At 40.1% G+C, this 25,332-nt stretch overlaps 1 protein-coding gene across 1 annotated transcript; it reads left to right on the plus strand.

The window, feature by feature from the left end:
• Positions 1-352: 352 nt before the first annotated feature.
• Positions 353-7,023, plus strand: LOC116036139 (interleukin-4 receptor subunit alpha-like). The gene is made up of 10 exons (XM_036006759.1): positions 353-417; positions 668-761; positions 1,649-1,760; positions 1,889-2,058; positions 2,325-2,476; positions 2,579-2,747; positions 3,241-3,337; positions 3,482-3,566; positions 4,066-4,767; positions 6,579-7,023. Exons 2-9 carry the CDS (start codon positions 692-694, stop codon positions 4,603-4,605), a joined length of 1,395 nt encoding a protein of 464 aa, XP_035862652.1. The 5' UTR covers positions 353-417; positions 668-691; the 3' UTR covers positions 4,606-4,767; positions 6,579-7,023.
• The last annotated feature ends 18,309 nt before the right edge of the window (positions 7,024-25,332 follow it).

Consider the following 25,332-nt stretch of genomic DNA (forward strand, 5'->3'; position numbering starts at 1 on the left):
TATATATACATGTACGCATAGATATATATATATCTATGCGTACATGTGCATACAGTATGTATGTTGCATGAAGATGTGATATACAATATATATATCAAGTCAGTTCTTTGTACAGTAATATTGGTTATTGCGGAGAGAACATCTTTTTTCTTTTTCCTGTCTGTGTTGTGAGTGTATGCAGGCAGATGACAAATTAAATGAAATACAGATGCTTCCATACAAAGCATAGGGGCTCACTGCATGGTTTTATGATGTGAATCATATGCAAGCGCATATACCAAAAACTAAACCAAAGACCAAAAAAAAACTGTGACGTGAAGCGTTTGACTTCCTGTGATGCAACCAGTGATAAGTTAAACCTCAGGGCCATCTCTCATTCACTGTCTAAGACAGCAACAGCACCAGGACAGCCCCTAGGTAATAGCACTTTTCCATTCACACACATGGCAACTGTTGATGTTCTTGTCTTTTTTAAATAATGTAAAGTAATGAAATATTATTCAATTTGTGAATTTGTTATATTCATGTCACCAGTGTATATTACAGAAAGATACATTTCTGTGAATGTTGGTGTAGACTGGAATGATAAATGTCTTGCATTACAGAGAGGCAGTAGATTTAATTCGACATTCAAGAATGAGAAGAAATGTTTTATTCATGTCCACAGTGTAATACCTACATCCATGGAGACATGAAGTGTTTGCCGTTCATGTTCGTGTGTTGGTGCTCCAGCATCCTACCAGTCACCAGCTGCATCAAAGGTACAGCTCACATCCTCTGAACTTCTTCTGTGGAAAATGCTTTAATAAGGCAACTTGTGGCATATCTCATCTTGTGATCGGTATTCATATGATTAACTATTCTCCTTTGTATGATTAACTCTGCCAGATAACTTATTCAAGTCATCAACCACAGTATGAGGGGAATTATTAAACTATAGAAAGGTCAATTAGTAATTCATACCATCTCTTTATCATCATTATCTGTCTGTCATTTGTGATTGACATTTTGATTATGCTGCTGGTGGAAAGTAACTAAGTACATTTACTCAAGTACTGTACCTTAGTACAGTTTTGAGGTACTTTATTTGAGTATTTCCATTTCGTGTAACCTAATACTTCTATTATGCTACATTTAGGAGAAATGTTGTATTTTTTACTCCACTGCATTGATCTGACAGCTGGAGTTGCTGGCCACTTTACAGATATTACATAAAAAAAATATTAATTTATAAAATACTTAAAGATTACTAACTTACGTTAAAGATTAAACCAGAGGTTCCAACCTTTTGGGCTTGTGACAGCAGTGTGGGGTCCCCTTGTCAAATTTTAGATATCAGTTTTTAGCAGTTTCATCAAAGAGATATTTATCCTTTAAACTTCTGAGAAAGTTTTATTTAAAATAACTGTTCAAGGCCTAAAGAGGTAAAATTATCCAATGTTTCATAGAATTTAGGAAAAAGATCTGAATACTCTTTGCACCACTGGATTATTCTATATTTGAGTAACTTATTATGTTGTGTTGTACACATGTATGTGATGTCTGTGACAGCACGCAATTGTACATTGTACATTTACATTTTGCAATATCATAAATTGTGTCAAACTTTACACCACAATTATCTTTTCTTTCCACTTTCATCCTGTAGTTGATGGATACTCATGTGTGACTGCCTTTTGGAACACAATTACTTGTGTCTTGAACATCACTGGTAATCCCGTGGGACCCAACACCACCTACAGCCTGGAATTCATTGACAAGTAATTGTTCTTCTTGCAGAATGTTATTGAATAAATGAAAATGTTACATTCTTCTTACAGAAATGAATGTTTGTGTTTGTGCCACACAATCACATGTTAATGTTTTGTTATTGTTTATTGAATTGTAGTGAAGAAAGGATTTCCTGCCCACTTGTGGTGACAAATCACAGTTACAGCTGTGTCTGTAAGATCCGGAAAGACTCACACGTTTTTTCAAGTTATGATGAATATGACTTGAAACTTTGTTATGAATCTAGCTGTCATTCTTTAACAGAGCATTTTCAACCAACACAGAACAGTAAGTATGAACAAATTTAAATGAATAACTGATTGTATGTGTCTGAGTGACTTACATGTGTTGATGTTTGTGTTTCTTTGTCTGCATGATATTGTACCCATAAAATTACACAAAATGTCATGAAATTAGGATATTTATAAAGCACAGTATCTTCATTAATCAGTTGAGATACTGAACAAACGGGTTGTGCTTTTGCAAAATGTGCTGTATGTATTGTAAACATTTTTTTATAGATATGCTTTGATACTGTAAATGTGTGTGATCAGTTGAGCTGACACCTCCACATCAAGCTGAGGTCCAACAAACACCAAAGACTTTCAACATCACTTGGAAAAATGGGTATGAAGACCATCAGTACTTGGACAATGGCCTTGACTATGAACTCTTACTTCAAACATCTCAAAGCACTGAGAACAAAGTAAGATCCATTGTTATAAATAGCCATACAATTAAATTAAAACTATGTTTTGCTATAATAAGAACAATAATCGTTTGTTTAATTGTTTCAACTTTTCCTCAGATTCTTCGTTCCAATTCACTCGAGAGTTATCTATTGATCCAAAGGTCAATACTTAAACCAAATGCTATATATTGCATTCAAGTGAGATCTATACCTAATAGTGTTGACTATAATGCAACTTGGAGTAAATGGAGTCCATCGACATGCTGGGAAAATGAAGCAGCAGAAGGTAAAGTGCCCCTTTTTCTTTTTGTATAAAGGCTTTGTGGCTCTGACAAATAATGCATGTAAATGTACTGATATGTACATGTAAAGTCTGCTCTCTGCTGTCTTAAACTGTGTGTGAGGTCTTGTTGTCCCTGAATTGTGTGTCTCTGTGTCATCAAGAACAGTATTGTATGTAAGGGATAATGTAGAGAAGGTTGTTATAGCAAATACAACCCCGACAGGGTGATCAGGACCCCGATCAGGACCCCGACCCCGTTGCTCTGCTATGCATGGCAACGGTATGTTATACTTAGCAACGGTCTGTTATCAAGAAAATAACAGACTGCAGAATGCCTTAGAATTCAACCAAGCCATGTAATAAATTGTGTGAATGACTTTAAACAAACCTTTTTTTTGTATCACCACATTCGTATGCCACCTAAAAAAATTACCAGTAGTAGTCATCACTGTAGTATGACTCACTAATTCTGTATCATTTCATGAAACTTTCGCAGAACAAGATTATACATTAGTCATTTTGATCAAATCTTTGGGTCCAGTGTGTGTGGCTGTTGGAGTCTTGCTGTTTGTATTCTGCAGTCCTGCTGCAAGGTAATTCATCTGTTCTTTGAAGTGTTGGTGAAAGGGGAAATTTAAGATTTTCACAATCATTGTAACCTGTTCTTAATAATGGTTGCTTGCCTAAAAATGCAAATGTGATTTGATCGATCTAATCTGTCATGATTTGTATGACAGACTGAAGATAAAAACTCTGTCCCAGACACCATCGCCTGCCCCTTTCTTCCAACCTCTATTTCAACAACACGAAGGCAATCTCCAGGTAAGGTGTTAATGCAATGTCCTCTTGTTCATTCTCTGTCTTGTTGTCTTATTTAAGGCAGGAAACGGACATCGGCAAAAAGACATGCATCTGGCGGAATTTCCTACAGCACCAGAGCGATCCCGGAACACGTTATTATGCATCCCACATAACTTCTAGGCAAGTCCCACCCTACAAAGCAGCCCGATTGGTTGGGGTTAGGCATTGACCTCGAGTGGTTAAGGTTAGGATAGCCGATAGGTCAGGGGATAGGACCTTATATTAGTATGTGAAGTGAATGCTATATGAAGGGCGGGCCTTGCCTCGAAGTTGCGTGGGTTCCATAATAACGCATCAATAACATATATGAGGCAAAAAACAACAGAGATTGACAATTAAAAAATAAAAATAATCTGAGAGGAAATTATCAGCATGGTTAAAGAGTCTGTAGCATGCTACAGTGGAAATGAGTCATGCAACTGTATCACACCTAATGTATCTCAATGCTTCTGAATTGCAGAAATGGCTTTCACATCAACACCAATTTGTGCTTACATACAAAACTGAGGAGACCTTGACAATCGATCCCGTGATTGTTGTGCCGAAACCCATTAAAAAGGACCCAGAGGAGAACCAGGACTTCCACAACCCGCCAGTAACACAACTGGCATTCCATCAGTGTCAAGCCTCCTATGTTGGCTTACCCGGGATACACGAGGCCTCCCCGCCCTTAACTATGGTCTGTCCAGGGGACATGCCTTACACTCAGCTCCCTTGCTCTGTCTGGGGGGTTGGCATTAAAGAAGTAAAAGTTGTCTGCACTCCTCCTGAAGATTTCCTCAACATGAGCCGTGCGGATTCTGGCTGCAGCTGTGAGGACCTGACCCAAAGCCCAGAGTGCAGTTTACCGAACAATCCTATTGATGACAGTCCACCACCATGTTTCTGTAGTGATTACTGCATTCTCAACAAAACCGCAGAAGGTTTTGCTCCTGTGTTAATGTCCAAAGGGAGCAGCCTAAATGTTCCATCTAATTCCCTGCAAGAGTGCGAGAGCTAAAAATAAGAAGTGATCCTGTCAGTTGGTTTGGAGAAAGCAAAATGTATATTATGACTGGTCACAATGGCTGTATATTGCATTGCAGGAAAAGGTCATAATCAGACAATGCTTGCATGCTCACATACACACGTACTGTATGTTATGTGTTCCAGATAGCACTTTTTAGAGCCCGAGCGCCGACAGCGGCGAAGGCCCTATTGAAACTGAAGGAATTATTATTACACCAAATGAATTTCCTTTTTGAGGGGCTTACCATATTCAAAAACTCACCAAAATTGGCAGTCGCATCAAGTCTGGTAAAAAATGTACGTATTTTAAGGGTTTCGGGAATAGGCCGGGACATCTGGTCACCCTATCTTTAACAGAAAGGTCGACCTCCTTAGAAATCCTTTCCATAATGTTGTCAGACACTTAGAATATTATTCTGAGCCTGTCAGTGGCAAAACAAGCACTTTTATGAACATAAATACAAGCTGGACAATTTTCCTATTAACTTACATTTTAGCTGGTTTCGCCATTGCTGACTGCAGCGATCTCGTTTAATACTGGACCAATGTCAAAGGAAAATATTTCATTAATAGTTGATATAGTCAGTATTGAATTATTATGGCAAATGAATTGCCTTTTTGAGGGGCTTAACATATTCAAAAACTCACCAAAATTGGCGGTCGCATCAAGTCTGGTGAAAATGTACGTATTTTAAGGGTTTCGGGAATAGGCGCACAAAAATGGCTCCCCCTACAAAGTTAAAAAAATTGAGCCCCTGCAGTGCGTTTAACGTAGACTCACGAAGGTTGGTACACATATGTATCATGTCATGACGCACAGAAAACGTCATAGGAGCCATACCCTAAACCCAACAGGAAGTACGCCATTTTGATTTCAAAGTTCAAAATTAGTGCGATTTTGGCCATTTCCACACGTCGTACTTTAACGAACTCCTCCTAGAGATTTCATCCGATCAACTTCAAATTTGGTCTGTACCATCTTAAGATGTTAAAGATGAAAAGTTGTTAAAAGAAAAACTTTTCGTCATAGGGCGTGGCCGTGGTGGGGCGGCCATTTTGTGCGTTTCGCCATCAAAACAGGAAGTGGGTGTAACTCGAGTGTACATTGTCCAATTGGCTCGAAACTTTTCAGGATTCATAAGAGTCCAACCCTGAGGACAAATAAAGACCGATATTTACTTAAAGTCAGCACCCTCTAGTGCCAACAGGAAGTAGGCCTAAAAATCAAGGTGCTATACTTTAACGAACTCCTCCTAGAGATTTCATCCGGTGGACTTCAAATTTGGTCTGTACCATCTCAACACCTTAAAGATGAAAATTTATTAAAAGAAAAACTTTTCGTCAAACGGTGTGGGCGTGGCGTGGCGGCCATTTTGAGTGTTTAGCGATGAACAAAGATTTTTTGTAACTTGAGTGTACGTTGTCATATCTGCCCGAAATTTCTCACGATTGACAAGGGTCCAGGTCTGAGGACATCTACAGACCAATATTTACTTTTGGTCATAGCGCCCCCCGCTGGCAACAGGAAATGCGCCTTATATGACAAACATCATCCGATTTACATGAAACTTATAATGTGTGGTCGACATGTGATACTGAGCCGCCCCCTATACTTTAACCATGCCCACTTACTCGGGCCACGCCCCTTTCATGAATGCTGACCCATCTAAGGTAGAGTCTTGTGTAAGGTGTCATTGAACTCAGCAGAGAGTTCCTTTTTAATTGGTGATGGTTTGACCCGCCCCCTATGCTTTAGCCACACCCCTTTTCACAGCTAATGAACTGTATGACGTAGAGTCTTGTGTGAGGTATCATTGAACTCAGCAGGGAGTTCCCTTATCATTGGTGACGATTTGCAGTGTCTGAGTGCCGCGCAAATGCACGGTCGCAAGGAGCGGAGTCTGCCAGTAACCCCGACGCACGCAGAGGCGCGAGGGCCCATCCATCGCTGCTTGCAGCTTTTAATTATCACTTGAATTTCCTACAACATCTATAAACCATTTGAATGTACCTCAGTACCTTTCTTTTTATGAAGCAAACATAAACACAACATATTTGCAATACTAACTGCAAAATGTGATGACATGTGAATGTGCGTTTAATGCTTAGCCTAATATTTTTTAGTTATGTACTTTGCCTTCAACTTTTATATGAAGTAAGTAATTTCTGAGTTGAAAAATCCAACAAAGTGAAATGAGTAGCTTTGCAATAGCTTTACTGGCTTGAGAGAGATGATTATAGTTATTTGCTGGACCAGCATCCATTTTTGAATTCTTGCACTGCTGGTGTTGATCAACTAAAAACATATTGCCTGGGTGAGGCCTGTTGACAATGTTCTTTAAATGAATAGAATGGGCCAAATGCTCAGGATGTACAGTATTTCTCCAAGAAGATCAATAAAGAATAATCTTAATATGAATGTTTCTCTATTATTTTCTGCATTGATGTTAGCAAGTAAACACATCAGTGTTTCTTCAGGCACTATACTGATAAGGAAGCTGCTCGACCTCCCCAAGTTCTCTCACACTACAGCGGAGGAGCACACTACACCGCTCCTCTGCTGTCTTCACTGGTTACTAATTGCTGCCCACATCCGCTTCAAGACACTTGTACTTGCATACAGGGCCTGATCAGCCCCAGCATACATCCAGGACATGGTCAAACCCTATACCCCAACCCTCCCGCTTCGCTCTGCATCAGCCAACCTGCTTGCTGCCCCCTCACAGCAAGGGAGAACTAATCACTCAATCCCGACTGTTTGCTGTCCTGGCTCCTAAATGGTGAAATGAGCTCCCTATTGACAGGATGGCCAAAACCCTGTGCATCTTCCGCCGAAGGCTAAAAACGCATCTCTTCTGACTACATCTCGAATAAAGAAGGGAAAAGAAAAAAAAAAAGAAAAATATATATATATATCTTGATGCTGCACTTTCATATCGCTCTTTGTAGCATTACCGATTTAAAGCTAATGTACTTGCACTTACTACTTGTTGTCTGAAGTTCGCACCTTCAAGGTTGAACGCACTTAATTGTAAGACGCTTTGGATAAAAGCGTCAGCTAAATGACATGTAATGTAATGTAATGTAATGAAGTGAATATATTTCGTGTGCTTGGGGTGGCTCAGTCTGTAGGAAGTTGGGTTGGGAACTGGAGGGCTGCTAGTTCAAGTCCCTGTATGGAGAGATGTCAGTTCACCTCCTGGTCACTGCCAAGGTGCTCTTGAGCAAGGCACTGAACCCCCCCCAACCACCCTGTTTAGCAGTCGCGGCCCACTCACTCTGACATCTCTCAATTAGTGCATGTAAAGGACCTGAGCATGTGTGTGTATTTCAGGCCTGTGTGTAGTGTATAATAACAACAGTGTAATTTAATTATTATATATTATCATGGTCATTTTATGCAGTAGGTCAATAGAAATATTTACAATAGAAATATTTGCAATATTTAATTTAATATTTATCTTCATGCTGTAACCCAGGCTGTGTTTGTTGGAGTGGGATGTTTTAAGATAATTAAACAAAAACACAGTCAGTTGGTAGTTTATACACCTAGTTTTAATTTTTCATTATTTTATTTTTTTTATTTCGTTTTGACTTTTTGTTTTCAAATTCAGTTTAGTTTTAATTAGTTTTTAAAGCGGGTTTGTTAGTTTAGTTTAGTTTTTATTTTTTGAAAATGCTTCATTTTACTTAAGTTTTTATTAGTTTTAGTGTTTTTTGTAATGTGTTATTTGTCAGGGGCAAGATTCAAAAAGGTCAGAAAAAGTATTGTGTATTAATAACTCAACAAAAACATCATACAATTTTAGAAATATGTATTCACAATGTATTCAACAATAACACCAGTACATAAAATGTACATATGATGAGCACAAATATGTAAACAGTCTACACAAGACGCCGCAGTAGGAGCAAAATGTGTAAGTGAAGTAAAAATCCTAAATAGAGCTCAACAGTCCCGCTCCTCCTCCGAGAGACCTTGGGTTCCAGAAGTAAATTTCCCATTCATTTCTCCCATTGACGTCTGGGAAAATCTGTATATAAAGAGTTTTAGACCATGCCTTAGGCCAGTGATCGTCAACTGGCGGCCCGCGGGCCAGATCCGGCCCGCCAAAGCTTTTAGTCTGGCCCGCAGAATAATCACGAATTCAGAAAATGTAAAGAGGAAAAAATGCGTTCTGTTATTTAGCATTTCAAGCATTTACAGCAGGTAACATTACACAAGTAGAGCACAAACGCAGCCCCTGTATTTGCATCTCTATTCACATGCCGAGATTCTGTAGGCTACAGCAATGCCCGCGCTCCACACACACAGCTGAGCCGAGATGTGTGTGCGTTAAAACACGCAGTACCTGACTGGAAAGATAGAAAGAGGATTACCAACGGTGGGGCAGATGAACTCACGCTAATCTCGTTGCTGTAAGTAGGCTACAATAAAACCTTTGTGAGTAAAAAGTCAATACTTATCAATGCACTCACCTGTAAAGACAGGCATAAAAATGTAGAAAGCGATATTTCAATCTGTGAAGTGTAAAGTGTTAACGTGTTCACTTAATACATCCATGGTTGACACATGGTACAAACATAGACTGTAAATCGCACATGGACATTGTTAGTTAATTATGCGCATGCACAGAACGGATCTTACAGGTGGTACTGGCCAATAAATGCTATTGAAGGGCGGGTCTTGGCGTGGCGGGAGTAACTTCCGGGTCACGAAAAAATACCAATGCAAAATTAAGGAATACGACTTATACACACGTATTTTAATTTCCGAGTTCCATCTACAAATACATCAAAGACAATCGGATAACGAGATTGTTTTTCGTTTTCTAATATCAAAACAAAAAACGAATAATGGGTTGTTTTCCGTTTTTTGTTTTCCTATTTACTAATGGTAATTGGGAAACTGGCCATTTTTCGTTTTTGTTTTTTTCCTTTCAAAACGAAAATCCGTTGGCCACCAAGTACACGGACCGAACTGCCTCCTAGTCTGAGATCTTTTTCTACTTAAAGAGCTAGTTATCAGTATGGAGTTTCCATGTTTTTTAGGAGTTTGCTCACACTATTACATGTAAAAAAAAAAAAAATTATATATATATTTATCATTTCGAACAAAAATAGGCGTATTAGGAAGTCCGGCCCCCGGAGTGTCTGCTTAGAAATATTCTGGCCCTTGGAAAAATGTAGTTGATGACCCCTGCCTTAGGCTAACCAGACGGTATGTGACTCATAAGCATACAACATATCATTTTGAATGAAAAAACGAACAGAAAATCCAAAAAAAAGTCAAAGGTACAAAACTGTGTACATATTTTCATTTCAGAGCGAAGGAACTATTCATCCCATAAACCACTGCGCACCACTGAATAAAGGAAGCTACGTTAGTTTAGCTAACAGCTAATCCGGCTAACCGCTAGCTGAGACAGCATGTAATAACTTTAAAAGACCTTCAAAATAAAACCTGAAAATAACCGTTAAAATATATAACAGCTGTTACGTCAGCTGTCGCCTGCTTTTCCCAGTGTTTAGTTTGAGTTAACATTATTTTAGACTGAATCAAGCTGTCAGCCAGCGGTTAGCCGAATTTGCAGTTAGCCAAACTAATGTTAGCTTCCCGGAAGCGTGGAACAAATCGTGATTCGTGCAGTGTCGTAAATCCCCGTAAAACAGGATTATCATCTTGCGCATGCGCATGACGGATCGTGCAGGCAGCACAGATCGGGTACTGACACCCCCCCCTCCTCACCAGCATGAGTTCCACCAATCAGAGGCATCACTGTGGGATTGTGGGATTGTTCAGGATTGTGGGTAATGAAGTACTTATCCAAGACATCGCGAATAAAAGACATTTATCTCAAAACAAGGTTGGTGCCCCATGAACCTTTGCATCTATATGAGCATATACAATCGCTTAGTCATGTCGGCATGCTGGTTTTAAGTCTACCATCGACGGTTACGATTTTATGGCTTATACTCCAATTGTCAATGGAGAAATCGCATTGTATTTTTACTTCCGGAACCCGCTGTGGGCGGGACTGTTGAGCTCTATAGACTAAAGAAGACATACATTGAACTTTGGTTCGAGTAATGGTGGTACCTGGCAAATTTTACAGAGGAAGCCAGTGAGCTTAGTATGGAGATCATATTGCCTTATGATTACATAATGACTGAAAAGAATTCCGGAAGTCAAATGTAATTTGAAGAGTATCACATAACGATCAGTACTAATCAAATGCTGAAATTTCTTTTCGAATGTGTATTTTTTATAAATGTGTTGGCCAGCGTTAGCAAATCTCGCTCTTATCACACCTACCGCATGTAAAAACGAAATGCTTTTGTCACATCACTTCTGATGAACAAGTTAGCAGGAGTGAGTAACACAAGATTCAATATTCCTTTTTTTCATTTTTATGCACCAGTACTGCACAAAAACAAAATTGTGTTTCACACATCCACTAGTCAATAAAGAAGTCAACACAAGGCATTGTCATAGCTTAGGGCACGGAGCCGTCTTCACGGTAGAAAGATTGAGTATTGTTAGTAGTACTGTTTTAACATGAATTTAAAATTGACATCCACCAAGTCAAAAGGCTTCTGTTGTCATTAATTAGCTAATTCTCTTTTCCTAACATAAACGGCTTAACGTTTACGTTATAGGACCTCAAGTGGGAGCTTCATGTAACAGTTAGACAGCTAATTGTTATGGTTGGGGTTGGCTGGCTGTGAGTCTTTGTTTTGTTTTCTGATTTCCTAGTGCCTATTTTATTCCCACTGTCAGTTTTCTCTGTTTGTTCTGCCTCTATCTGTGTCCCCTGTGTTTTCCCCTCCTCCTGCCTCCTCCTGCCTGCTCCTGCCAGCTGACTACACGCACCTGCTCGTCATTCCACAGTCACCTCTCCCGCCGTACACACCTGCCAGCCATCTACAATCAAGCCCAGTATATGAACCCCGGATCCACTCATCATCTTCGCTTGATCGTTGCTTCAGTCGTTCTGGTGACACGCTAACACAAGCTCTCTGAGAAAACTTTTTTTACTTACCTGTCCTTGTCTGTCGCAAACTCTTTCGTTTCTTCCCTGCAGCCATTCTCTCCACCTCCACTTCCAGTACCTCCAGTCAGCTGGCTTCACCATTCGGTCCCCCTCCCACGGCTCCCCACTCCATCCTGCTTCTGCTCCTGTACTGCCCTGCCTTCGCTCCAGCTTCCAGCCACCCTCCGCCTCGACTCCCATCTTCCCCGGACTCCAGTGCCTCCTCTTCGGCTCCCTTGGTCCCGGTTTCCCCGTGCATCCCAAGCTCCCTCGCTATCCTATTCCCCGCTAGCTCCCTCAACATCCTATCCCAGCAGTCTCCCTCAGCAGTCCCTCACCGTCCTAGCCCAGCAGTCTCCCACAGCATTCCCTCACCGTCCTACCCCAGCAGTCTCCCTCATCGTCCTAACCCAGCCCCAGAGCCCTTACTCCTGTCCCCAGCGTCCGCCTCCCCACTCCTTCCTCTTCCCTCTCCCTCAATAAAACTTGTTTTTTTCTGCTGAGCCTAGTGTTTGGGTCTGTTCTGTCTTCCGCACAACACTAATGTTAATCCAGCTGTCAGAATCCGCATCGATTTCATATATTAACATCTGTATTCTCATTAACGGGACATGTGCAAGCAACAGGTTGCTTATAAACCACTAAAATAAGGTAGTGATACTATACTAGTAGTAGTAGTAAAAGTAGCACCGTGTGGTTTGGTTATCAATGCCGCTAGCATCGTGGCTAACATTATGTTACTCCATTTGACATATCGTTTCGGCTGTACTTTCTAACATGCTGTTATTGTGCTAACCAAGCACCGTTAGCCTTTACAACAGAGCCTACACTTGTTAGCCTGACAAGCCAGACCCACATCAAGATGTTGGGTCTGGGAACTCACCATTGACAGGGCTCAATCTGAGGGGCGGGATAAACGGTTGTCTTACAAATTCTCTCTGCACGCAATAGGATAGCGTTACAACCAAGCAGAGCAACGAAGAAGGTAGCAGAGCTAGTTGATAGATTAAACTTTTGCCATATCCGGTCGGCGAACACATCTTCCTTTTTTAAGAATGACTTCAGTGCCGTTCTTTTCTCAAAGAAAAGCTTAACTCCAAGTCTTCCAGAGTTGCGACCAAAGCCGATTCCAATGACCGCTGTTCCCAGCAGCAGCAGCCATAAGCCCGCCCACTGACGATACACAATGTGATTGGCTGGGCCAGAGTTTGGTTTTTCTAGCTCGCAAGCCAACCCCCTGCTCAACCCCCTGCTTGACCCCCTGGCTGCAAATTACATTTGCTGCCGCTAGGGTGTGTCTAGATTTCTAGGCTATACACTTGTTAGATAATGTTTCATAACAAGGTTCTCTGTTGATTTGTGTTTGTGGCTGAGTGCTCTAGGTGGAAAATGAATGTAAACAAAGTCATAAATGTAATGCATAATAACGTAAGTCCCCTTTGGTGTAGGCCTACCGTTGTGTTTAATTTTCAGTTGTAGCTCAAAAGCAAGTTCAGTGAAGTCATTTTTTTAACAAAAAACTCATGATTGCCATACATTATGTAGTCTTGCCGCTGTAACTTACTGTTAGTTGACACAGGATGGCACCGCCACGTATGTGTAGTTACCGTAGTTACGCATCTGGTCTGAGGCATGTGATTGGTGAGATCCAGGTTCAACCTGGCCTCCTTATTTTTTTTATTTACTATGAATAGACCATTCAATGTCGAGCTCAGTCAAACCTGGCCTCAATCCGATTGCCTGAAAATGTTTCTCTTAGGGATGCCAGAAAAAGATGGCCTCCTCTGAGCGTTCGTAGCATTTTACTAACCACTAGACAGAGCACAGACAGGACACGCACGCAGTGGCAGAGGGGCGCTATTTCGCTCCACAAGCTAGAGAAGAAAATGATAATGGAATGTTTTGATAAGGGAAATGGCAATCAGTAAAACACACAACCGTGGGAATCATAAATTTAGTTTTTATATTTTAAATTATGTTTTATATTATTATGAGGAGACCAGGCTTCCTTTGGCCTTCTAGAGAAACTGTGGCGAACTTTTTGCCTGTTATTGGGACAAAAACTTTTTGAAGTTATGTAGTAGATAGTTAGTTGGTGCCTTCTAGACCGAGAAAAGCCAGAAAATGTATTTTTGGCTCATGTGGATGCATGAATGCACTTGCTTCGCTTCCCTACGAGTCCACTCCCAAGCCACACCTACTGCTTACAGACATAGACACATAGCATAGACAGGCAGTCAAGTCAACTCAAGTGTGTTTTATTGTCATATTAACCATATACACGAAACAACGTTTCACCGTGGCTCAAGTGGTGTTATACATTTAAAATATACAAAAATGACATTATATAAAAACAACATACGAAACAGGCTACATTTAGTGCACGCACATTATAGGCTCCGTAAAGTTCAACGAACGCATTGGTAGCATTAGCGCTTTAATGGGCTGTAAACAATGAGTATAAACACTGCCGTGAATTTGTGTGGAATGTAGAATGATCGGCATTTAACAGTCACAAACTCCACCAGCGGTTAGCAGTAGTTGGATAAAAGCACCCCATTTCTGCACCAGTCCATGTCCGTGTTAACACAGCCCAACTCCACGGGTCTTACCCGACAGAGCAGCATCTCTATCTGTTCGGAAAGCTAGCAGGTCTGGTAGCTGGATAGCGGAGTCCATTACACTGTTGTTCAGCCATGTTTCCACAAAAACAAAAACACAGCAGTGTTATGGGTTGGGGTGTATCTTATTTTGGTAGTCTGTTTCTGTTCTGCATTTTGCTTAGTTTCCTGTTTTATTTTGATATCTGTTCTCTGTCTTGTCTTGTCTTGTCTTGTTTTACTCTCTGTGTTTCCGCCTTTGATTGTCCTGCCCCGCCCTAATGTGTTTCACCTGTTTCCCAGCCTTGTGTCACCTGTCTTGTGTTTCCTCGTTACCCTGTGTATTTAGTCTTTGTCTTTCCTCTGTCCAGTGTCAGATCATTGTATGTGTATGTTAGTGTTTGTGTCCGTTTGTGTCCGTGCCCTGCCACCCTGCGTGTTTTTGTGAGTTTTTCTGTGTTTTGTTCCTGTGGTTTTTCCAGCCTCTGTGCTGTGTTTTTTGGTTTCAATAAATTCCTGAACTCAAGCCATCTCCTGCCTGCCTGCTCTCTGCGTTTGGGTCCTTTTTCCCCTGCTCAGCACCTAACAAGCAGTCTCTGAACTCGCGTTGGGAGTTTCGTTGAAGTTGGATTTAGTCCAGTTTGTTGTCTAATGAACGGACACTTGCAAGCAGGATGGATGGGACAGCTGGTCGGCTAGCGTTAGCTTTCCACCTAGGTCGAACTCCTGCCCTCGTCCGCTTTTCCGCTTTCACGCACACCGCTTCCGATATCCCCTTACCCGGCTAGCGGCATCAAGCATCACCGCAGGCTGAGGTGCTGGTCTGCGTAGCATGCGAAGCTTGCGTAGTGTGTATTCCATCTGTAATAAAGTTTCCTGCATATTCTCCGCTCTGTACCAATGTATCCCGGTGGTACACATGTGCGGTAGTTTGAATGCACATAATTGTTGTAAAAGTTTGCTGCTGAAAGGATGAGGTGACCAGATTTCTAAATACTTCAAAAACAGGTAATGTTTTTATCTTTGTAAACTTAAAACGGGGACACTGCCCCAGGGACGTCACTAGACCTAGAGCTGCTTGTGCCCCAACAAGCCCCCCTAGGGGGGTCCATGGGCATGCTCCCCTGTAAGAAAATTTTGTCTATTTTAACGTTTAAATGCATCAATCTGGTACACTTTGAAAACAAATTTAGAGGTTAGACTTGATTATTCTTATCTATGGATGGAAATACTTGTGCTGTAGCCTGAACTATTTTGCACTTCAGAATTATAACCATGCACACACAGGTGGAATAGTTTTTTTCTTCATATTTTTGCATTAATGTCACTAGGAAGCATACCAGTAGAAATATATATTCATATTTGTAAGTGGGGTATATATAAGTAAGTGGGATTGTCTGGAATCTGGCAATATAATAACCATTATGGTGGGATACACTGGCTAAGCAATTTACAAAAAATAAATGTGCTGACAAATAGTTTACATGAGATTAAACTATAAAGTTGGAGACCATGTAGAAATTTTGTTGCAATTTCAAAACCGGATTACTCAGGAACCGCTTGTTGTACTGATGCATGTGTTGAGTGAGGAGTTTGAGATATTTCACAGAGAGTAATGGGTGTGCAGAGATTTTTGCAGAATGCAAATATAACATTTCATGTAAGTTCAATGTTAATTTTCTTGCAAACCATTTGTCACAGCAAGGGAGTTAACACTTTTGCATGCGCTATATCCGTGTCACATTCTCATTAGGGGCTGAGCCCCCCTAAAGGTCTGATCCTAGAATCGCCCCTGCTGCTACTTCATACTTGTACTCCACTACACCTCAGAGGAAAATGTTGTAATGTTTACTGCACTACATTTATCTGACAGCTTTTGCTTTATTGCTTCAGGCTGGGCTTGTTTCTGCAACAGCTCATTGAGTATCGGATACAATTAAAACTATTGAGAAAATATTTTCCTTTGACATTGGTTCAGTATTAAATGAGATCGCTGCAGTTGGCAGCGGCGAAACAAGACAATTGTCCAGCTTATATTTACGTTCATAAAAGTGCTTGTTTTGCCGCTGACAGGCTCAGATTAATATAAGTGTCAGACAACATTATGGAAAGGATTTCTAAGGAGATGGATCTTTCTGTTAAAGAGTAAGATCCTTTTTTTTTAAACATAAAAAGTCGGCGAAATTGCGTTCGCTAAACCCACCAGACTCCATGTAAATAAACAGTAATTTTAGCATCGTAAAATATGGGCATTCTAAAACATCTCTGATCTCTGAGCAGTGCTCGCTCTGGCTGTCTTGAGCCTGCGCGTGTAGGGTGCATGTTTGGTCAATGTTTTCTTTCTTTCATTCCAATTTCAGGTCTGTCAGTCACAGTGAAAACCGGGGACATTTCCGGGGACAGCTCCAGCCGGGGACAGGTCACCGAAACCGGGGACTGTCCCCGGAAACCGGGGACGTCTGGTCACCCTATGAAAAGAGAAAACCTGTTAGCGTAGCTTCAAGATGGCTGACACTCGACTCACATCGGCTAGTGAAAAGTCCCATCCCCTATGGGCGGGTTGAAAACATGCGGAACTAGCTGGCTGTAGTCCATAGACTCTGGGCAAAAATGCCTCCGCTGACGCTAAATGATGATTTTTGCGTCATCGGAGGCTTTTTTCCAGACCCACAATACAGAGATCTCTCGTCTCAGGGGGACATGAGGGAGGGAAGCACGGTCATTCGTAAATACTACCGGGTTTCTACTGATACAAAGCTTAATGCTAATCGGTAAAGTATCCCTTTAAGGTAAGCTAGGTTAGCCTCCTCGTGCACGCTTCTCAAAGGTACTTTCAAATTTGTGGGATTTTTCCCTTTAATAAATTGTCCACATATTTTACCACCTTCCACTGCAAGGTACTTGCTTTTATCTGACCCAGTCATAATCAAATAAGACTCTGCCGCTTTCTTCTGACTTTTGGTACCGCCATGATGCCAGGCGAGTGGCATGGACTATGTTGTGTTCAATTTGACATGGAATGTCAGAATTTCTGGGTTCCCAGTCGGAAACTATATATGTCTATGGCATAGACTGTATAAAACAGGTCTATGGTCGGAAATGTCAACTCTGAAAGATATAACATTATTTGCTCTATAAAAAAGACATTGACAAAGACGAAAACTAAGGACATTTGCTTGATAATTTTATTTTATTTTAGTTAGTTTTGCAAACGGACATTACAGTTTTAGTTAGTTATAATTTTTTTTGTAATGCCTTGTTTTTATGTTTTTTTTCAGTTAACGACAATGTTTTTTCCTAACCTGACTCCGCCAGATGGATTGCTTCGCATTTGCTCAGCATATCCATCTGGGAACTTTCCGTTGGAGAACTTTTGGGAAGGGGCGAAAATACTGGTTAGCTGATTGGATAAACCATCTGTCTATCACTAACCTGACTCCACCAGATAGCTCGCGAGATCAGGACGGTCTCACAAGGCTAATTTTCTTCACGACAAGCGGAGCCAGTTGATATATCAAACTCTTGCCGAAACCAGTTGGGAGAAGAGCAAAAACATCTTTTCCTCCGGAAAAAGCCTCCAGTGCCGTTTTTTGCTCTTCTTTCAATGAAGGAATACTTTCTAATTCGGATAAAACTTGCGCGATAGCTACGCTCATCTCATCCATGGAAGCCGCCATGTTGTTTAGACTGAACAGTCGCTTCTCGTTGCGTCACACCTAAAACCGCCTCAAAACCAATGCTGATTGGTCGGTCATTTGGCGAACGGCTCCAAATTTTCTCTATCTCAAGATGCCAGACTGATCTGCGAGTGGAAAACTGGAGTTTGCGAGATCAGGACGGTCTCACAAGGCTAGTTTCTTCCCACCTAGTTTTTGTTATTTTGTTTGCTTTCGTTAACGATTATAACCTTGGCTGAAACTAATGCAGCAGTAGCAATACTTCTTTATATTTCTACCCCATTACTAATTCAGAGGGAAATATTTTACTTTTTACTCATTACATTTAATTGACAGGGGTAGTTACATGTGTAGTTACATACACGCTTATAAAAATACACTACAATACATTATTCAAGACATTGTGGTATTACTACTTTCGCTTAAGTAAAGGATCTGAGTACTTCTTCTACCACTGCTAATAAACTGGTAGTTGAAGTACTTTTTTTCTTAAAATCATTATTTTTTAACTTTTTTGTTATCATACTTTATTATTATTATTATTATTATTATTATTATTATTATTATATTATTTGCCTGATGTGATCTTTGATTCTTTGATTCTGTTGCCAGTTGAGGTTATTTTTGTTTTTAAATTAATTGTATTATTGTTTTACTTTTTTATTTATCGTACATTTTTCTAATCTATTATTATTATTATTATTATTATTATTATTATTATTATTATTATTATTATTATTAGCATAATATGATGGCTCTGCTTATTATCCCCTGCTTACATTTCTGACAACTACAGACACTAAACTGACTGCAGACAATTTCTCCAGAATAATTTTGTGTCGCTCATTGCTCATTACTTCTAACAGAGTATATGTACACTTTTGTAATTGCTACTTGTACTCAAGTAAAAGATCTGAGTACTTCTTCCGCAACTGCAGGCAACACAACATCTCCCCTGAAGAACAACATGTGGGTGTGCTCAGGAAGTCCACCCACTCATTTTTCTGTTCATTTATCTGTTCATCAGGTGTAGGTGCAGCAACACCCACACACATTTCCCCCAAGTGCCATGACACAGCGGAGGCCTTTCCACACCAACATGTCATGGAAAAGTGGAGGAGCAGCTGGAGGCCAGCCCTTTGGATGCATCACCTCCCTGTTTAAAGACTTGGAGGCAGTCATTAAATGGAAAGTGTGTAAGGGGAGTTTGTTGAAACAACAGGAAGGGTCATCATGGGGCTGAATGTCTGCACAAAGAAACAAAAGCTAAGCTAACAGTTATGAATAACTTCTACATGTCTGGTGTGTCTGCAAAGTCAAATCCACAAAACACAGATGAGGCTGTTGCAGTAGAAAGTGCCATAAGAACAGCTACAGTATAACAACTGTGTTTATTGTGGTCAGTTTTCAGAATTTTGTACCTAAATTCTGTACCTCAATTGATTCTGAAATGAATAAGCACGACAAGTAAAAAAATAACGGGGTACAACCTCGCTCCCACACAGCTACAGGTTTCAGTCACATCGTGGTAATTTATACCAAAGAATAACCTGGGGAAAAGGTGATCTCATTATGCTTCAAACAAAGTAAATTCTTATCGAATAATGCAGCATCTGAAACCCCCGATACAATTCTACGTCACGGAAGGGTTTGAACTTCTCACTCAAGCACTCTTTTTTTCCTTCTTCACACGCCAGGTGTACAGGTATAAACACATTTTACTTTGTCAGATGACACATTGTACAACCTAGTTCATTTCAAACATACTAAAACCTTTGCATCCATGACAGCTCTGGGCTTTCCCTCTGTGAATTCAGTATTGTTGCAAGTATTTGCTGCAAGTATTTATGAACACTTTTCAGTCCACAACTCAGATTGCAGATTGAGATGGAGGGATTAACACCCAATGCATAATTGGTTGACATTAAAAAAACAGTGATGACAGTGGAATTCACAAAATGTTTAGAAGAAACACAAACAAAATATGAAAGAGGTTGGAAAGACAGAAGTTTTCATTCTATTTTGTCATTATATTGCTGTGTCCCGATTCCATACTTCATCCTTATTGTACACAGTATACAGCACAGCACTACAGTGTATACTCAGCTTTAATATAATATACTGTTTTTGCAGTTAGTACAATATACTGTTTTATACTAACAGAAACTTGAAAATGTTGGTACAACTCTATATTATCCTATTGTCAACAAATCCAACCAACATTATTACACACATTATTACTGTTGAGTAGTTCATTACCCTGTCTGTGGCTCTCTGCCAGCAGCAGATCTATTTATAAACTTAAACAAAAAAGAGAAGTTATAAATTCTATAGTTTAATTTAAAAAAAAAGCTTAAATAGTTTCCTGAAACAGCTGGGCACTAAAGTTTTATTTTTGGAATTTTTTTAACCAGACAAGTTATTAGACAATAACTACAGTGCCCATGTTTATCATGTAGGAACATGACACCCAGTTCAACGTTGTGGCTCATTCATGTGTTTTTATTAGTTTTTGGACAACAATGGAGCTCTATCGCACAGAGGAATAAGCTATCTGGCTTTGGCTGCACAGATAATACTTAATATTGGATCAATTTAATGTTGGTTATGATATTTTCATGGTATTTGTTGACAATAACAATAAGAAAAAATATATGTATATTTGTATATATATAAATATAATATAGCCAATTTTATCATTTAATGAGCATACATCTATTGTGTGCTATATGGTTATTACTAGCATCTATTAAATTACTGACACAAAAGTGTTATCACATGTGAAAACAATGGAAAATAAAGCGTGTGCTGCCTGCAACTGATTCATGTAGAAGTCTTCCATCCTTTCTCTGTTTGGTGTTCTTATTAACAACCAAAGACTGCATGCAACAATAAAAACTAGAAAGGTACTTGGAGAGTGCAGACCTCCGCCAAGGCATGCCTTATCTCATGATGTTAATCTGCCCCGTGATTCGATCCAAAATGTATTGGGTTTAATTGGAAAAAATATCCTCCTTCCGGAGGTAATATTTAACCCAGGTGTGATGATTATTTTGGATTCTGCTGTATGGAATAATACTAATGGTCTAAAGCAAAGGAACAGTCTGTGTAATGTATTGTACACCTTACATTAAATCCAAATAAAGAAAAGCTCCAAAACTATGCCTTTACATGTGACCTCACTGATCTTCAGGATGTGAGGTAACAACTTCCTTCCAGGTTCAGTAAGTTGCCGTTTCCTGTGTGATTTTCGAAGGAGATACAGATGACTGTTTTAGAAGTTTCTGCTTTTTAGGCAGTGATTTCAGTATCAATACCTGTAATGTAAAACATGTGTAGTCATAATGTGGGACATTTTACTCCAATTTGACAGAGATGAAGCATCATGTTGCAGGTCTTGTGGCCATCAGCATTCAGTTGTGAGTAATTAAGAAAGGTCAAATTTTGAATCGTTGTTGACTAAACTCAGTTGTCAATTTTGAGGCTATGTTAGTCATGGTTTTCGACTGCACAATATAAAGGATGTTTGTGACCGATAATTTTTCCGATAATCCAGTGGGTATTTAAATGGGTTAAGAAGTTTTTATGGAAGTATTATAATCATCATGTTTCAGTAATGTATATAATGTTATTTAAAGGGTGGACACAATATAAGACACACATTTCAATATAATTTGTTCTAATACAACACCACAAACTACCTCCAAAGGCCAAATTTATTAGTGAAATTAGTGTTGTATTGATATTGTATTACATTGCACAGAAGTTCATATTTTTTGTGGTCACTTCAAGTCTATATGATCAGGTGTTAATAAGGATTAGGTATCATTTGGAATTTTTGAGTAGTAGATGAAAATGGCTTAATTTCTGTATCTACAAAGTGATTACCTGCATGGAGGAATATCAACATGTTTTTCTACAAACTCTTGACAATTTTGACCTCATGGTGGCGCTAGATTAATAGATTATGGATCACCAAAATTATTACAATTCATCCTGTGGAGAACATGAATTTGTTTGTACCAAATGTCATGGCAATCCATGTAGCAGTTAGTGGAGCAGAAGCTCTCCACTGAACCAAAGCTGGAGAAAAAAATGGTAAGGGTCTAAAAGATATTTTTAATGTAGAGCTCACCAGGCCTTAAGGATCACACCAATTCAATAATAATAGTGCAACTATTATTGATTATATGTTATGAAAGAACTGTACATTTTTGTGTTATGTTTATGTCAGATCCTACCTTACCTCCAAGACACTTCATTGACAAAAGAAGAGAAGTATAGTTTTGTGTGTATGCATGCATCTACATATGGCTGTGGAGGTGTTTGTTAGTGTACTGCACACTAATACAGATCACATGACTAATGACTGTTAAACATGAGATGATATGACTGAAATCAATTCAATTCAATTTTATTTATAGTATCAAATCATAACAAGAGTTATCTCGAGACACTTTACAGATAGAGTAGGTCTAGACCACACTCTGTAGTTTACGAAGCCCCAACTATTACAGTGGCATTGGCAGTAGCTATTGCGACAGTGGCAAGGAAAAACTCCCTTTTTTGTTTTGAAGAAACCTCGGACAGACCCAGACTCTTGGTAGGCGGTGTCTGACGGCACCGGTTGGGGGTGTGATGAATGGTGGCAATAATAGTCATAATAAAGATAGTGGAACAGTGACCACAATGGTAGTCGTAGTAGTTCATGTCATAGTAGGGCACAGCAGGGCGTTACGGGGTGTGGTGTGGCACAGCAGCCTGGGTGGACACGGTTGGACGCAATCGGACACTGCGGGGAATTTCAGAGCGTAGCAGGGTGTAGTAGGTCCATAGCGACAGCTACACCCAAGACCCCGGTCTAGGTGCCACCCTATTCCAAGGCGATATTCTGGGTGAAGAAGAAACATAGGGACTCCGGGGAGAAAACTCCCCAGAGCTAGGTTAGTAACAAGCATTTCTGGGACTAAGATGCACACAAAAGGAGACAAGTGAAAAGAGAGAAGAGAGAGCAGCTCATTGTGTCCTTGGAAGGAAGGAACTTCCCCAGCAGCGGTCTGGAGTTATAACATAACTAAGACAGGCAGGCTAAAGAGAGGGGCCGGACCGGGTTCGTACTCTCCCCTGCCGGAACGGGCTGTACTTCCTGCCTCCCTCTACTCTACTACGCTGCAACTCCTCACTCCCTAACTATAAGCTTTATCAAAGATGATGGTTTTCAGTTTATTCTTAAATGTGGTGACGGTGTCTGCCCCCCGAACCCAAATTGGGAGCTGGTTCCACAAGAGAGGAGCCTGGTAGCTGAAGGCTCTGGCTCTCATTCTACTTTTAGAGACTCTAGGAACCACAAGTAGCTCTGAGTTCTGGGAGCGCAGTGCTCTAGTGGGACAATAAGGTACTAAGAGCTCTTCTAAATATGATGGTGCTTGACCATTTAGTGCTTTGTAGGTCAGGAGAAGGATTTTAAATTCAATCCTGGATTTTACAGGAAGCCAATGCAGAGAATACAGGAGAAATATGATCTATTTTCTTAGTTCTTGTCAGAACACGTGCTGCAGCATTCTGGATCAGCTGGAGGGTCTTGAGGGACTTATTTGAGCAGCCTGATAGTAAAGAATTATAGTAGTCCAGCCAGGAAGTAACGAATGCATGAACTAGTTTTTCAGCATCGTTTTGAGATAGGATGTTCCTGATTTTGGCAATGTTACGAAGATGGAAAAAAGCTGTTCTTGAGGTTTGTTTTAAGTGGGCGTTAAAGGATAGATCCTGGTCAAAAATAACTCCTAGATTTCTAACAGTAGTGCTGGAGGCCAGGGCAATGCCATCTAGGGTAGCTATATCTTTAGATAGCGAAGTTCGGAGGTGCTTGGGTCCCAGCACAATAACTTCAGTTTTGTTTGAGTTTAACATCAGAAAATTGTAGGTCATCCAGGATTTTATATCCTTTAGCTAACTGACCGCTTTCGTCTGGCTTAATTGACAGGTATAGTTGGGTGTCATCTGCATAACAGTGAAAGTTAGTTGAGTGTTTCTTAATAATATTACCTAGAGGAAGCATATGAGGAGAATAGGATTGGTCCAAGCACTGAGCCTTGAGGAACGCCATGGCTAACTTTGGCGTATTTGGAGGATTCATTGTTAATATTAAAAAATTGGGATCGCTCAGAGAAGTAAGACTTAAACTAGCTTAGTGCGATTCCTTTGATACCAACTAAGTGTTCCAGTCTCTGTAACAGGATGGTATGGTCAGTAGTGTTGAATGCAGCACTAAGATCCAATAAGACAAGTATGGAAACAAGTCCTTTGTCAGCAGCAGTTAGAAGGTCGTTAGTGATTTTCACCAGTGCCGTCTCTGTGCTATGATGCATTCTAAATCCTGACTGAAAGTCCTCAAATAGACTATTCCTATGTAGGAAGTCACACAGTTGATTAGCGACTACCTTCTCATGCGGACATTCTTCTTATTTGAAAGATGATCATCCATGGCATCCTCAGAACAAATTCTGCATGACTGCATCTGCAGGAGTGGAGGGTAAATGCAGGGTAACCTCATTAAATCATCAGTGATAAATGTCCTCCTACACTGAGTTTGTCGTCATCGCTCCCTTGATATTCTGGTCTGAAATAGCCATCAGTTTGTTGCAGCCTGCATACCAAATCAAGTTTTAATGTTCTTACCAAATCATCACTTACAAGTTACTCCTCCATGATGGACGACTCCTCCCACCCCATGCAGCTCCTTCCATGACAGGCTGCTGCACCCCCGCTGCGTCACAGAGAGATACCGCAGGTCTTTCCTGCCTGCTGCTGTCAGACTCTACAATCAGCACTGCTCCCAGTAGACCACATTGACAAAACACACACACACACACACACACACACACACACACACACACACACACACACACACACATACACACACCAGGACTGATAAAAACGTGCAATAAAAAATGTGACTGTGTAATACTGTAAATACATTTTACTATTTTAATATTTATTCTCTTTAATTATATTTATCATTGTGTGTTATTCTGTCTTCTACTTTTCCTATTATCTCTTGCTGCTGCAACAGTGTGAATTTCCCCATTGTGGGACTAATAAAGGATTTGAATCTTACAGCATACTCACTGAGGATCATTTTTTTTGATGGCAAGGTTCTTGATTTTCAGCTTGTTATTCCTTCCCATCCCATCCAGTTAAGTGAGTTATTAAAATTGTTGCTTGCTAGAGTCCATTATTTATTGCACCACATTTGTTTTTTAAAATCTTATTTTGATATCAGTTTATAATGTTGTTAATCCTATGTATTTTTACTCCAGAGAATATGTTTATTGTATTCATTGGATTCATTGTATTCAGCATGCATTACTGCAGGAAATCAGTTGGAGTTACTGTTGAATTAGTGATA

Source organism: Sander lucioperca, chromosome 10 (assembly GCF_008315115.2).
Source record: "Sander lucioperca isolate FBNREF2018 chromosome 10, SLUC_FBN_1.2, whole genome shotgun sequence".
NCBI lineage: Eukaryota > Metazoa > Chordata > Actinopteri > Perciformes > Percidae > Sander > Sander lucioperca.